The sequence below is a fragment of the Littorina saxatilis genome, linkage group LG12 (genome assembly GCF_037325665.1).
Source record: "Littorina saxatilis isolate snail1 linkage group LG12, US_GU_Lsax_2.0, whole genome shotgun sequence".
Lineage (NCBI taxonomy): Eukaryota > Metazoa > Mollusca > Gastropoda > Littorinimorpha > Littorinidae > Littorina > Littorina saxatilis.
The window spans coordinates 22,926,229-22,942,495 of NC_090256.1; the positions used below are offsets into that span (position 1 = coordinate 22,926,229).

At 44.2% G+C, this 16,267-nt stretch overlaps 1 protein-coding gene across 1 annotated transcript in view; it reads right to left on the reverse strand.

Moving 5' to 3' along the window:
* Positions 1-599: 599 nt before the first annotated feature.
* Positions 600-16,267, reverse strand: part of LOC138981535 (cytochrome P450 26A1-like) — a 21,676-nt gene continuing 6,008 nt past the window's right edge. The window contains exons 3-8 of the mRNA XM_070354482.1: positions 9,553-9,739; positions 8,667-8,838; positions 7,118-7,476; positions 4,523-4,749; positions 3,833-4,028; positions 600-3,343 (exon numbers count right to left, since the gene is read on the reverse strand). Of these exons, the coding sequence (XP_070210583.1) occupies positions 2,969-3,343; positions 3,833-4,028; positions 4,523-4,749; positions 7,118-7,476; positions 8,667-8,838; positions 9,553-9,739 (1,516 nt within the window). The 3' untranslated portion in view covers positions 600-2,968. The remainder of the gene's footprint in view (positions 3,344-3,832; positions 4,029-4,522; positions 4,750-7,117; positions 7,477-8,666; positions 8,839-9,552; positions 9,740-16,267) is intronic.

The window sequence follows — 16,267 nt, forward strand, 5'->3', positions numbered from 1 at the left end:
TCATGTCTCACCCAGTCACATTATTCTGACACCGGACCAACCAGTCCTAGCACTAACCCCATAATGCCAGACGCCAGGCGGAGCAGCCACTAGATTGCCAATTTTAAAGTCTTAGGTATGACCCGGCCGGGGTTCGAACCCACGACCTCCCGATCACGGGGCGGACGCCTTACCACTAGGCCAACCGTGCCGGTGGCATTTACATTGTGTCTTCGAGCAATTGTTTAAAGGCAAAAGCCACCTCGTGAAAAAAAAGTTCGCCACACTGTCTCAGATCTGGTTTTGTTTTTGTTTTGTTTGTTGTTGTTCTTTTACATAGGATAATACCATTCCTCCATTTGGTCAAATACCAAAAATGAACAGCCTGGGTGCCTATTGGTGTGTGTGGGGGTTTTGGGGTATTTTTTTTTATCTCTGAGAAGTCACTCTAGTGCTGTTTGTTTTTGTTTTTTAAATTGTTTCATTATAAAATTTCAAATCACCACAGCAAGCAGTCAGTGGGCTGATTTTTGGTATGTGACCGCGTGGAGGGATGGCCCGGTCTTCTCCCATGTGTAAGCCTGGTCATATCTGAGACAGTGAGGCGAACTGCTGTCATGAAGCGGAGTGGGCTTTTAATAGTGCTCAACAAAAACGATTGTATGATACATGTACTAAATAAGGTCCTGATTTCAGTTACAACAATAACATATCAGACATCGTTCTTCTTCTCCTCCTTTCAAGTTTACGACTCAGGAAATACTCAATAAATACGGAAATCTGTACAAGCCAAGTCAATCGAGGATGCCATCATTTCAATTGTATTATTAAATGAAATACACGAAATAAAATAGTTCACCGGTTTTGTTCAGTAATGTGCGTAATATGACATGTCACAACAAAACAATCAAAAACAAAACATTTAAATCATACAACCTAACAAATATCAGAGTAATAGTTGATATACTATAGACATGAGAATTAGCAAAGTTGGAAAGCCAAAGAAGAAAAAGTTAGGAGTACATTTTGATATAAAATCATGATGTATGGTTACAATTTCAATGCCTGCTAATGAGCTGATCATTGTATCATTAAGCACGCCGAGCGCTGTGATGTTTTCAACAAATCGCGAAGTTGTTGAGTAAGATAACAACATGAATATAGATGAACAATTGCATATGGAAACACAAAGTAGTATGATGAAGTTGAAATTGTCGACAAAAACGTTATCAATAAGTGAAAATTAAAAAGATTAGTGGCTGCGGACAGACACATATTTGTTCAGAAACAATATCCCCAAAAGATAGACTAACAGAAAAGGATAACAAAAGAAGGAAAGAAAGAAAGAGGGAAGGAAAGGAAAAAATAAAGAAGTAGGTAGCCATGAACCCGATACTACATTAGAGCAGCGGGCAACGTCACTTAACGGAAACCGTGTATTCGATTGCCAGGTCAAGACCAACTAATTAGAATTAAAGCTTTGCAATGTCGTGTCTTAGTCTGGCCACTTTAAATACAAGGACATCTTTCAAGGCTCAAAGCATGCAGGAAGCGAACAGATTCAATCTGATTGTCACAAAACATTCTCTCGCTCCTCGAAGTCTCGGAACTGAGCACAAAGCCAGGCACACTGTATTAGCCCAGAGGTCTTTGGGTGGAGCAATTGCAGTTCTGAGAGATACAGCATAATTAGGTCAAGAATATAAAGGAGGCTACGGACGAAGACAACAGCCTCTAAACCTCGCTAACGCTAGGTTAAGAGGCCAGTTATGACGCAAAGAATCACTATTCGTTTGGACGAAGTCCAACTCTGGGTCTTTCGGTCGATCTAGGCGCCTTCTGACATATAGCATCACGTCTGGTGTTGAAGGATATCAACTAAAACTAAAGACGATGACAAACTTTTTTCGGTTGAGGTAGGGGCGTTCAAAGAAATATACAGCATCAGGTCCATGATATATATAAAAGGTGTCTGCAGACGAAGGCGAACTCACAATGTACCAGCTATGTGTCTTTTGGTCGATTTAGGCTGGGTGTTCTGGCAGAAACACCATCGGGTCTTGCGTTCAGTGATATAAACAAAGCCTAAAGAGGAAAACAAAGTCACAATGTAGCAGCGTTGAATCTTTCAGTCGATCCTGGCTAAAACGTTCTGAGATGATCAGCATCAGGTCTTGCGTTCAAGGATATAAACTTGAACGGAAGATGAAGACGGAGTCAAACTGAAGCAGCTCTGGGTCTTTCGGTCGATCTAGGCCGAGCATTATGAGATATACAACATCATGTCTCTCGTTCAAAGATAAGCATTAACTAGGACTCAAGACGAAGAAGAAACCACACTATAGCAGGCTTATTTCTTTGGGTCGAAATCATCAGGTCAGGGATACTAAATAACACTGAAGGCGAAGACAACTTAAAACTGTAGCAGCTCTTTATCTCTCATGCCGACCTTAAAGGGTTCATAAAGATACAGCATCAAGTCAGGAATATAAAAGGAGGCCGCTAACGAAAACGAACACACACATCAAACTGTGTCAGCAATGAGTCTTTTGATCGATCTAGGATCGAGCGTTCTGAGAGATACAGCATCACTTCTGACGTTCAACAAATACATGAACGTAGAAGTCAGACTGTGCCATCAATTTGTCTTTTGATCGACCTAGGATCGGTCGGTAAGGGATACTGCAACAGTATCGGCATCAGTTCTGGTGTTTGTGTTTGAACGAAGACGAAGTGTAACTGTGTCAACAACGGATCGTTTGGTCGATCTAGGATCGAGCGTTCTGAGAGATACAGCATCACTTCTGGCGTTCAACAAATACATGCACGAAGAATTCAGACTGTGTCATCAATTTGTCTTTTGATCGACATAGGATCGGTCGGTAAGGGATATAGCAACTGTATCTTTTGAGATCGATCTAGGATCAAGCGTTCTGAGAGATACAGCATCAGTCTGGTGTTCAAGAGCACCGTGCGAAGGAAGAGGAAGTCAGACTGTCGCAGCTCTGGGTCTGACCTGGGCAGGCAGCAGGTGTGTGACGTGCAAGGGCAGACCGTCAGCAGGCTGAGGCAAGGGGATCATCTTCAGCTCGACATCCTCGTTCAGCAGACGCCAGTGGCAGGTCCTGCACGTCTCCACAACGAAGATCTTCAGCAGCAGCTTCGCATACTCCTTACCCACGCAGCCACGCGCTCCCCGGCTGAACGGGAGGAAGTGGAAGTCCTCCTTCTCGTCGTCTGCGGATTGCCCTATCGTCTCCCAGCGCTCGGGTTCGAACCTGTCCGAGTCCGTGAAGAGTTCCGAAAAGGCCTGCGTCTCGCGAATACTGTAGACAACGGTCCAGTCTTTGGGCACCTGATATCCCTTTTGGAAAAGAAAGGTTTGCGGTCATAGGGTGGAAGTGTTTACATTTTGACAAGTTATGTGTGTTTGTTTGTCTGTGTATTTTGCTCTTTGTCTGTCTGTCTGTCTGTCTGTCTGTCTCTCTCTCTCTCTCTCTCTCTCTCTTTCTCTCTCTCTTTCTCTCGCTCTCTCTCACTCTCTCTCAACAACAAAAATCAACATCAATTTGTTCCGTTTACCTCACCAAGCTCTATGTCAACATTTCTGATTATTTGCACCACACATCTTGCCATCCCTCCTCCAGCGTTCTGAGACGATCGTTACACCAATTCACTACAAATGCTCTTTAGTTTTCGAGCAGGTGCGTATCACCATCTCATGTCCCTCAAAGGAAATGTCCTGTGAGGACGTTAAGGACCCCCTAGTTAAACAGGTGCAGTCGACTATTTTGAGCAAAACCAAGATTTTGTTTTTAAACTTTCAATTTGACAAAACGGACAATAAACTCACATCCATTTCAAACGTCTTGAGCGCCACCCGGAACCCAGCTCCGACAGGGGGCGCAAGACGCAACGACTCTTTGACCACGTGATCAACGTAGGTCAACCTGGAAAGTGCGTGAACGGTCAGGTCATCGTTCTGGTTGGTGTCCTTCAGCCCATGTTCCTCCAGTTCTCTCTGGATGCGCCTGACCACCCGTGGATTCCTAGTGGCACAGAGGTATAACAAATGTTTGAAAGAGACCGGAATGGTTTTACTGACTGTTGCAACGACAGCTCACGCGTCACGTTTTGTGCGGACATGGGATTAGTTTTGACGTCCTCGTCCTCTAAGCCTATCGGGGATTTCACCAGGTAATCAGCTGAAATGTAACATCTTAGGCGAGCTTTAGGGAGGTTTTCAAAACTTTCCAAAAGCAGGTCGCACGCGTTCATCGTATGGAAAAACGATCATGTGACGTTTGGTCAACAACATTTTTAAAAAAGCACAAGAACTTATCTTATTGCAATAAAAATGTCATCACGTTAGACCAAACAATTATCAAATAGTTAGCAAAAAATCACGTCTTTGTCAAATAATATTTTGAAGGACAATTAACATCTAGTGTTCACTGCAGTGGTACATATAAAATGACCACACACACAAAATGAAACGAAAATAAGATTGTGTTAAAACACACTTAAAACCAAATCTACTGACCTGCCCAGAAAGTAGAGGAGTAAGGTGGAAGCACTGGCCACAGTGGCGTGTCCAGCGAACAAGAGTTCCAGGCACACTTCTTTCAGTTCCTCCATAGACAGCTTTCCCTCGTCTCCTCCCAAGCGCATCATCAGTGACAGCGCGTCTCTCGTCGTAATCTCTTCGCGCTCTTTGGTACGTATGATTTCTTCTACCTTGTCCAGTAGCACTTTCCGGGCTCGCAACCCCTGCAAAAAAACAAAGAAAAAAATATGTAGGGTATTTGTGATAGAAGCGTCATTTTGTTGTCAACAAAACAGAAATGATACGTGTACCTTAAATACGTTTATCTGACAACTATTCCCAAGAAGGAGAACTCAGGTGTTCTGGTTCTGAAGTTGTATTGGCTGTTGTTGGGTGTTTTTTCAATAGAAAAAATGTTTTTCTTGGCGTTCTTTCTTTTTTCTTAAATGTTTTATCTGCAGATATAGATGTGTTGAAAATTGTGTAACAAGGTTAATTTAACTGGGTTGAAAAGTCTGCAGAGAACATAAGATATTCTCCTCTAGTCTTAATCAGTAAAACTAGTGATCACAGAGGCGTCCTCATACGTTCTCTCTTCGGGAAGCCTTCACATTGAACACAAGACGTAAATAAGGACAAAAATTAATGACAACAGAAGTTAATCATAAGACAAGAATGCTTAGAGTCCTCCTGTGTGACCTAATGCCTGTGAAGCCCTTAAAATGTTAAGAATGAATAATAATAATAATAATAATAATGGAAACTTATAGAGCGCTTACCTAGAAGCTCTAAGCGCTTTACAATGACATTGCTATACACATGTACAAAACCAAAATACAGCATTAAGACACAAAAAGAACAGGAGTACAAAAGCAAATTCATCGTTGAAGTCCATGCAGTCACAGCGTCCAGCTCTGTTACTTGGAGGTGTCGACGGGCGCTGTGGCGGGGTGGTAAGACGTCGGCCTCTTAATCGGAAGGTCGAGGGTTCGAATCCCGGTCGCGGCCGCCTGGTGGGTTAAGTGTGGAGATTTTTCTGATCTCCCAGGTCAACTTATGTGCAGACCTGCCAGTGGCTTATCCCCCTTCGTGTGTACACGCAAGCACAAGACCAAGTGCGCACGGAAAAGATCCTGTAATCCATGTCAGAGTTCGGTGGGTTATAGAAACACGAACATATCCAGCATGCTTCCTCCGAAAGCGGCGTATGGCTGCCTTAATGGCGGGGTAAAAACGGTCATACACGTAAAATTCCACTCGTGCAAAAAACACGAGTGTACGTGGGAGTTTCAGCCCACGAACGCAGAAGAACAGAAGAAGAAGACTTGGAGGTGTCCTCTCATTGGACGACCCCTTATATCAAAGGCATACACTCCTTTCCGTGAAAACATGTCGGCTTACTGTCAGATCTGGCCATACTGTTACATGGGATAAGACCATTCCTTCACTTGGATACTTAACGAAATGAACAACCTGGGTGCTCTCTGTGCACACAAGAAATATTTGATCCATTTTTTTTTTTTTTTTTTTTTTTTTTTTTTTGCACGAAGGGTTATATCAGGGCGGTGCTGCTTTGACATATAACGTGCGCCACACACAAGACAGAAGTCGCAACACAGGCTTCATGTCTCACCCAGTCTCATTATTCTGACACCGGACCAACCAGTCCTAGCACTAACCCCATAATGCCAGACGCCAGGCGGAGCAGCCACTAGATTGCCAATTTTAAAGTCTTCGGTATGACCCGGCCGGGGTTCGAACCCACGACCTCCCGATCACGGGGCGGACGCCTTACCACTAGGCCAACCGTGCCGGTCATTTTGATCAATTGCCGGATTTCGTGTAAGCCATTTGTGATGTTGTAAGAACTCAAGTCATCAACAAAGTTCCACCCCCCGCGGGTTGGGGGGAAGAATTTACCCGATGCTCCCCAGCATGTCGTAAGAGGCGACTAACGGATTCTGTTTCTCCTTTTACCCTTGTTAAGTGTTTCTTGTATAGAATATAGTCAATGTTTGTACAGATTTTAGTCAAGCAGTATGTAAGAAATGTTAAGTCCTTTGTACTGGAAACTTGCATTCTCCCAGTAAGGTAATAATTATATTGTACTACGTTGCAAGCCCCTGGAGCAATTTTTTGATTAATGCTTTTGTGAACAAGAAACAATTAACAAGTGGCTCTATCCCATCTCCCCCCCACCCCTTTCCCCGTCGCGATATAACCTTCGTGGTTGAAAACGACGTTAAACACCAAATAAATAAAAAATAAATAAATAAACAAAGTTCCAACTGACCGCAGCAAGCAGCCATGGTGTTGATTTTTGTGCCGTGTCCAAGTGGAGGGATTGTCTGATCCCAGGTAAAAGTATGGCTATATATATCTGAGATGGTGAACCGACAGGATTTCACAGAAATCAGTGTGCATTTGATATAAGGGGAGGACACCGCCAAGTAACAGAGCTGGACGATTTATTCCTGAAACTGTAAGGGATTAACAAGTATAGGGTCACACAGGAGGACTCAAAGCTTGTTTTCACGAGAAGTAGCGCGCCTAAAGTTATCAAACTCCACCAAATGGTAACTCATCACTTACCCTAGACAATCCGCAGCCAGGCAGGTTGATGGGCAAGGAGAACAGGTTGTGGGTCCACGTCTCGAAGACGTCCAGGAATTTATCCACCTCCGCCCTCGCCGCGCCCAGATTAGAGTGACCGGCAGTGGACGACTGACCCAAGCCCAAGAGCGTGCGACAGGCAATGCTGAAGGTCAAGGTCTGACACTCTCGGTACCCTCTGACGTACGCCGTGTCACACCAGCGTTGGATGGCGTCACGCGTCATCTGCTGCATGACGGAGACGTAGGAAGACAGGGCGTCATGGTTGAATGCCTTGGACACGCCCTTGCGCAGGAACTTGTGCTTGTTTCCCGTGGACATAGAGATGGTGTTGGTTCCTGGAGAAATGAAAAAAGACGAGAGATGAGATGGAGGTAAGTATAATCATTACTGGTAAAAATATGTCTGCTCTAACTGTAGAGTTGTAGAGTACCACATGGATGAGGCAATTGTCATAAGCACCTATATATACGAATACGAATACGAATACGAATACTTTATTATCTCATACAGAGAAATTTCAGTGTGGCAGAAACACATGTTTGTCTCCTAGGGTGGAAATAACAAGAACAAAAACTAACAGAGATTGTGTTGGGGTGCTTGTCATGGGCAGGTGGCCGCTAAAGAGAGGTGGTCACCAGGGCAGGATCCACATGTACGTATTCAACTACGGTTGACTCAGGATACCTAATCATCAACTTCATAGGTTTCAGCTTGCCCGTTAATATTAATCTCTGAAAAGATGAACTCAGGAAATAACTCGTCTGGTTTGTGTGGGTTGTGAAAGAGTGAATACTCTTGCTTTTAGTGAGGCAAACTTTCAACACGTGCTCCCCGGCTGTTCCTAGCTTGTGTTTTAGTGTGAGTTAAAAATAGCCCAGCAGAGATAATAGTTTGGCTACCAACAGCTGCAGCCAGCACACTGTTAAGCTCGCTTGCCAGTTAAACACAACTGGTTGCGCGCTATACTGGGAGATTGGCCTGTTCAGTGCATAGCACTGAGAGCGCGGCTAGCTGCTGTGTTACCTCTGCAGTAGGGAAAGGATAGGTGCCAAAAATTGCCTGCAGCTAAAGTAGCAGAAATAAAGCCCTATGAACAGCGCTCCTTGTCCACGTGCTTCAGACACACCCCTCACAAATGTCACCCTCCACCACAAAATAAGTCGCATGTCACCTCGCGTGGTTCTGCGCTAGGCTTAATATTATAAGTCCGGGGAGTGTCTGGTAACAGTGTGACGGTCACCTTAATCACAGGCTTATAACTCAAACAGTTTTCGCTCTTTTCTAAAACGGTTTTCACCACTGGATAGAGCATAAAAAACTCTTTAGGAAAATCATTTTAAATGTAAAAATATGAAAACCATGCAAAGGTGACATGCGACTCATTCCGTGGTGGAGGGTCACATATGGCCTATAACGTCACGTCGGAAACTTTGACTCAGTAAAAGCAAGAGTAATCACTCTTTCACAACCTATACAAACCCGACAAAGTTATTTCCGAACATGACTATTAGCAGCAGATACCTACCCAACATGAGGCGGACGGAGGCAGGCCAGAAGGAGGTAACCAGCGTGTTTTCACCCATGAGGACCTTTCGGACATTGCTGGCTCCCGCCACACGGACAATGGGACGGCCCATCAGGTGTGTCTTGAACACGTCCCCGTACAACTTGCGTCGCTTCTTGTAGAACGTGGCGCCCTGGGGGAATAAAACACACAATGAAAATCAGATTCTGGTCCTAGCATATAACCACTTCATGTCCCAAATAGACACTAGGTCTGGGGACAGAAAAACCACGTTAGCATAGCATAGATTCTGGTGTGTTTAGGCACTATAGGAGCTATTTAGAAGATCATCTAGAGGGGGTAATGAATGGACGTTTTCGAGAAATTACTTCAAGCGTTGTGGAAGAATTGCGTCCCACAATCAATTGACAATTGAGACAATGGATTCAAACAATAACACGTGGTCGACAAGTTAAAACCAGCAATCCACGCAGCGAATAACTCGCTGACTCCGATGTTAATGGCATGCAGTGTCCGCTCGATATGACCCAATTACTATCAAAAATATACACATGTAAGTTTACAAATTGTTGCGGCAGTGATCGCTTGCATCGAGTGATCAACATGCAGACAACGTGTTTTGTCTGAGGTCACGTGAGTTTTGCTTGAGGTCACGTGAGTTTGTGTTACACGCGTGCTCATCGATCATTGCAGACCATTGCCAGTTAATCGTGGCTCGGAGTCAATTATTTGCTGCGATTGCTGGGTTTAACTGGTCGACCATTTTGTTATTGTTTTGCTCGCTGTGTAGGACGCAACTATTCCAAAACGCTTGGAAATACACATGATATAAACACGCACAAACACAAACACACACACACACACACACACAAACACACACACTGACCAGTAAGAAGAGAGTGATGGTTTCCCCGATGAGGGGCAGTCCCATGCTGCCTGGAGGGAGGGGGAGCTGGGAGGCGTTGCTACGGAAAGTAGCGTAGTACATCAACCATAGTAACCATGACAACAGGGTCAGGACCCCCGGTAGCGCAGAGGACAGTAAGAGAGCCTTGAGGTAGGTCACAAGCACACTGTGGAGAAAAAAAACCACCCATTGATTTATAAATAAATTGGTAAAAGAATGTTGATTGATATCAGTACACCCCTTCATATCCGGAATCCAAAATCAGATGGACTGCCAACGTTCCAAAATTCAGAATAGAAAAATAAGAATGGTTAGCTATTGGAACGCTCAATGTGTTTAAACCTATATTTAACGTTTTCTTTTGTCATGAATCAAACGTTCCAATAAATTGCCATTCTTGTTCCTTCATATCATACTCGGGGCCCAGGCCTTTAAATGAATAAACTATGGCATACACCGATGAAAAGCAAAGGCACAAAACCTCAAGTACTACCAGATCAACTAACACAGGTGCTTTAACACTATCCCCGATGATATAACGATAAAGAAATGTCTAGTGTACATTTTTAGTGATACAGACAGACGATGTAACATGTAAAGATGTCAAACAAGGATTAAAAACAAGTCGCGTAAGGCGAAAATACAATATTTAGTCAAGTAGCTGTCGAACTCACAGAATGAAACTGAACGCAATGCAACGCAGCAAGACCGTATACTCGTGGTCCACCGCTCACGGCATAGGCAGTGAAATTGACAAGAAGAGCGGGGTAGTGGTTACGCTATGCTGCATAGCACGCTTTTCTGTACCTCTCTTCGTTTTAACTTTCTGAGCGTGTTTTTAATCCAAACATATCATATCTATATATTTTTGGAATCAGGAACCGACAAGGAATAAGATGAAAGTGTTTTTAAATTGATTTCGAAAAAAAAAAATTGATAATAATTTTTATATATTTAATTTTCAGAGCTTGTTTTTAATCTGAATATAACATATTTATATGTTTTTGGAATCAGCAAATGATGGAGAATAAGATAAACGTAAATTTGGATCGTTTTATAATTTTTTATTTTTTTTTACAATTTTCAGATTTTTAATGACCAAAGTCATTAATTAATTTTTAAGCCACCAAGCTGAAATGCAATACCAAACCCCGGGCTTCGTCGAAGAGTACTTGACCAAAATTTCAACCAATTTGGTTGAAAAATGAGGGCGTGACAGTGCCGCCTCAACTTTCACGAAAAGCCGGATATGACGTCATCAAAGACATTTATCAAAAAAATGAAAAAAACGTTCCGAGATTTCATACCCAGGAACTCTCATGTCAAATTTCATAAAGATCGGTCCTGTAGTTTAGTCTGAATCGCTCTACACACACACACACACACACGCACGCACACACACACATACGCACATACACCACGACCCTCGTTTCGATTCCCCCTCGATGTTAAAATATTTAGTCAAAACTTGACTAAATATAAACAAGTCGCGTAAGGCGAATATACAATATTTAGTCAAGTAGCTGTCGAACTCACAGAATGAAACTGAACGCAATGCCATTTTTCAGCAAGACCGTATACTCGTAGCATCGTCAGTCCACCGCTCATGGCAAAGGCAGTGAAATTGACAAGAAGAGCGGGGTAGTAGTTGCGCTAAGAAGGATAGCACGCTTTTCTGTACCTCTCTTTGTTTTAACTTTCTGAGCGTGTTTTTAATCCAAACATATCATATCTATATGTTTTTGGAATCAGGAACCGACAAGGAATAAGATGAAAGTGTTTTTAAATTGATTTGGACAATTTAATTTTGATAATAATTTTTATATATTTAATTTTCAGAGCTTGTTTTTAATCCGAATATAACATATTTATATGTTTTTGGAATCAGCAAATGATGGAGAATAAGATAAACGTAAATTTGGATCGTTTTATAAATTTTTATTTTTTTTTACAATTTTCCGATTTTTAATGACCAAAGTCATTAATTAATTTTTAAGCCACCAAGCTGAAATGCAATACCGAACCCCGGGCTTCGTCGAAGATTACTTGACCAAAATTTGAACCAATTTGGTTGAAAAATGAGGGCGTGACAGTGCCGCCTCAACTTTCACGAAAAGCCGGATATGACGTCATCAAAGACATTTATCAAAAAAAATGAAAAAAACGTTCGGGGATTTCATACCCAGGAACTCTCATGTCAAATTTCATAAAGATCGGTCCAGTAGTTTAGTCTGAATCGCTCTACACACACACACACACACACACACACACACACACGCACGCACGCACATACACCACGACCCTCGTTTCGATTCCCCCTCGATGTTAAAATATTTAGTCAAAACTTGACTAAATATAAAAAGGCTGGTTTTCTTGTCTAATTAATAGATAAGTGTCAGTCACAATGTCTCCAAAGGCATAATCATATCAGATCTCGGCTCACGTCTATAAAAACAAGGACAATTGCCATGCAGTTTCAGGCGATAACTGCCGACACTGCCGGTCGCACACTGAATTGCGCCCCTTCTCGATCTGATATATATACTGTTCAAAAAAAGAAACGCATAGCTTGTAATATTTGGTTAATTTAGTTATATGGCTACAAGGATATCCACCAAACTGCAGAAAATGTTTATCTGGTCGTCGACCTTTCGTCCATTGCCACAAGTGAGCTCTGCACGTGACGCATGCGTTATCAGTGGCTACAATGTCAAAATTGCTCATTTGGCATGACCACTCGTCATGCTTCAGTGTAATCTCGTGAAACTCGGGGAATATTGAGCTCTCACCATGTCTTCCAAAACCCATAAAAGCGGATTGTTCGCCACAAAGAAATCAGACGACAATTCAGCGACGAAAGATGGCCCGATTGAGCAGAGAAGACCGCCAAATTGCATTGGGTCGTTTACAAGCAGGCCAAAGTCAAAGTGCAATCGCCAGGCACTTCCACGTGTCCCAGAGCACCACCAGTAGACTGTGGGTCAGGTTTCAAGCCACTGGCTCCGTTGCTGACTTGCCACGAGCGGGAAGACCAAGGGCGACAACTGCTGCTCACGACCGCTTCATACGGCTCCGCCACCTCCGTAATCGTTTCCTGTCGGCCTCATCTTCTGTCCAGGCTCTCCCCGGGCCACATCGATTATCGGACCAGACCGTGCGAAACCGCCTGCATGAAGCTGGTTTGAGAGCTCGCAGACCTCACAGAGGAGCTGTCCTCACCCACCGCCATCGCCAGAACCGAGTGCAGTGGGGCAACCAGCACCTTCGCTGGACCGTCCGGAATCACTGGAGACACGTGTGGTTCAGCGACGAGTCCTACTTCCTGCTCCAGCAACATGATGGTCGGAGGAGGGTCTACCGGAGAGTAAACGAACGTTACGCGCCCAACTGTGTGGATGAGGCACCCGTTCATGGTGGTGGAGGCGTCATGGTGTGGGGGGCGATCAATACCGCTGGAAGGAGCACCCTGGTGCACGTCCAAGGGCGCATAACTGCCCAGCGATACGTGGAGGAAATTCTGCGCCCACACGCCCTTAATTCCTCTTCTGGCTGACCAGGATGCCATATTCCAGCAGGACAACGCTCGCCCGCACACAGCACGACTCACCACCCAGTTCCTCACCGACCACCATGTCCAGGTGCTTCCCTGGCCATCCATGTCGCCAGACATGAACCCGATAGAACACCTCTGGGATGAATTGGACAGACGTGTGCGCAGGCGAGAAGAAGCGCCGGCAAATCACCGCGATCTATTGCAGGCACTTCAGGAGGAGTGGGACACCATCCCACAGCAAGATATCCGGCATCTGATCCAGTCCATGCCCAGAAGGTGCCGGGCAGTTGTTGCTGCTCAAGGCAGTCACACCCCCTACTGACTTGACAGCCTCGGCACCCAATCGTATTGATTGACTGATTGATTTGAAGATGCAAATGAACTGTGTGTGCATTCAACTGTGTCCATACCAAATTTCAAACAAATAATCTAAATATTGGATTTTCTGTTAATTTTTTCAAAAAATAAAACAAATTTGGCAAGTAGCAACTATGCGTTTCTTTTTTTGAACAGTATATATATGATTCCACCTTTCTCGACATTGTGACTGAAAATATCACAGTCTCATCTACCGATAGCTATTAATGAATGTGGATCATCTATTCTACATGTATTGTATGAAAATCACCGGAGAGTACACGTTTAAACTGTGAGCAATGTAATAATGATGTCAATGATTGTGATTTAATCACAGAAGCACCACACACACTAGTATCAAGCGATTAAAGGAACTAAGAAAGGGACAAGGTCAGTTTTCCTTTGAATTCAGAACGTTGCATGTGTGTCAAGGTCTTCTGCTTGCGTCGGTGCTTGGACTTACATATCAGGACGCGACACTGGCCTTGATCTTTACTACGTTCAACGGTCAGTGCAGCGGTTGGTGCTCTGTTCTAATGGACTATTTCCGGAAATAACTCTGTCGAGAGTTTTATGGGCTGTGAAAAGACTTTTGGCACGTACGCGTGATGACTGATCTGTAGGAGCATGCGATTATCAGTGGTGGCAGTGAAATACGAGCCCCGATGTGCATGTTTTCAACGACAACAAAAGCATCATATTGAGCGGACATTGTAGAACATATACATTCGGAGCTCATCAGTTCTCACTGTGATGTCCATGATCGCTCGCCGTCTCTTGCAGTGACACGTGGCAATGCTTGCCTCGTTGTTTCGAAGGGGCGCAACTCTTTCAAAACCCATCACAGTGACAGACCTTACATGTAAATAATTTCAAACTCGGAAACTGCCAAAGATCGACCGGCTTGGTTTACTTTTCTGTTTGATTTTTAAAGGTTTGTTTTGTGTATTCAAAACCGCCATTGACGCCGAAAGTCAAGTTTGAAGTCGCGGTGCTGAGCTGGACCTAAGCATTGAATACAGGTCAACATTGTTACAGTGGTGTCAGTCGTGACATGGTCACAACCACGAAAACAAAGGGTCGCAGTCTTGGACCGGTCTAAGCGGTTAAATTGACATGCTTGACTGTGACTAGTTCTTGACACATTTCTTTCACGTTTGAAAACTTACTGTTAAATCTGTGAACGCTCTTGTGGCCAATAGGCGCACTAACACACACGCGCACTTACAATAAAAAGAGGCAGGGAGAGAGAGAGACACAGAGAGAGAGACACAGAGAGAGAGACAGAGAGTGAGAGACGGAGAGTGAGAGAGACAGAGAGAGAGAGAGACAGAGAGAGACAGAGAGAGAGAGAGACAGAGAGAGAGAGAGAGAGAGACACACACACACACAGACAGAGAGAGAGAGAGACACACAGAGAGAGAGAGACAGAGAGTGAGAGACGGAGAGTGAGAGAGACAGAGAGAGACAGAGAGAGAGAGACAGAGAGAGAGACAGAGAGAGAGAGAAAGACACACAGAGAGAGACACAGAGAGAGAGACAGAGAGTGAGAGACGGAGAGTGAGAGAGACAGAGAGAGAGAGAGAGAGAAAGACACACAGAGAGACACAGAGACAGAGAGAGACACAGAGAGAGAGACAGAGACACACAGAGAGAGGGAGAGAGACATACTCGGACAGCGAGAGAGAGACACACACACACAGACAGAGAGAGAGAGAGAGAGACAAAGAGAGAGAAGGGGAGATAGAGAGAGATGGAGAGAATGAGACACAAAGAGAGAGAGAGACATCGGTCAGTATTTTTATCACAGCCATTCAACTAAGAAGAGGTCAATCCTCCGTCGACGTAACCGATGAATGCTTGACCGCGCACTGAGAGGTCAGTCCCACAACCATGGTCAACTCGCCGGTCATATCTTCATTGACCGTGGCCGCTGCCGACCCCAAGTTAGCTCAGCGTTGGTGATGGCCTTCTGGTCAAGCTCTCCGCGTCTTTATTTTCAAAACTGGAAAGATGGCCTTTCTAGTTGGTTTAAACATGTTTATTCAGAAAATTACAGATAACAATGCCGCATACACTCAGATTAACAAATGGAGCACAGCCAGCAAAGTGTATCTAGTTGTCAACTGTTGAGGAGCGTATACCCTCTCCCAGACCCACGATATCCGCGTAATCAACGATATCCGAGTAATCAAGCGTCGTCGTCGTCGTCGATGCCATTGTCGTCACCGTCGTCGTTTTTGTGTTGTTTTGGTCTTTCGTGCTCATCTTCGTGACATGATAATTGTTGTCCTCGTCATTGTGGCTATCATCATCATTATCGTTTTCATCGTCGTTGAAGTCGTTCTCATTGTCATCGTCAACGTTGTCATCATCATGATCATGATAATCATCGCCGTGTATCAGTCCTTTCAGATGGTTCAATTGTTAGATTTTTATAATGTTCTACACCAGAAGCCAAGTCGGCATCTTCGGAATACGATTTCAAATTGCCGAAGGATCTCTAACGCCCATACGCTACGCGAACCAAGACAACCCGGCCTCACCATTTTGCACTTTCGCGATCCTTTGGGGCTTAAAACTGATTGTTTGAAGGCGGTTGACCGTGCACCTACCTTTTCTTACCTGTGACTGACCACTACGGGACTACAAATACATGTACGGCCACGATGGACAGCAGTGAGGGGTTGGGAACCGTTGACCGCATAGGGGAGAGAGAGGTCAAGCATACTATTGAAGGTAAAGAAAAAGAGTGTGAATGAAGGGTCACAACAACAGCTCTCT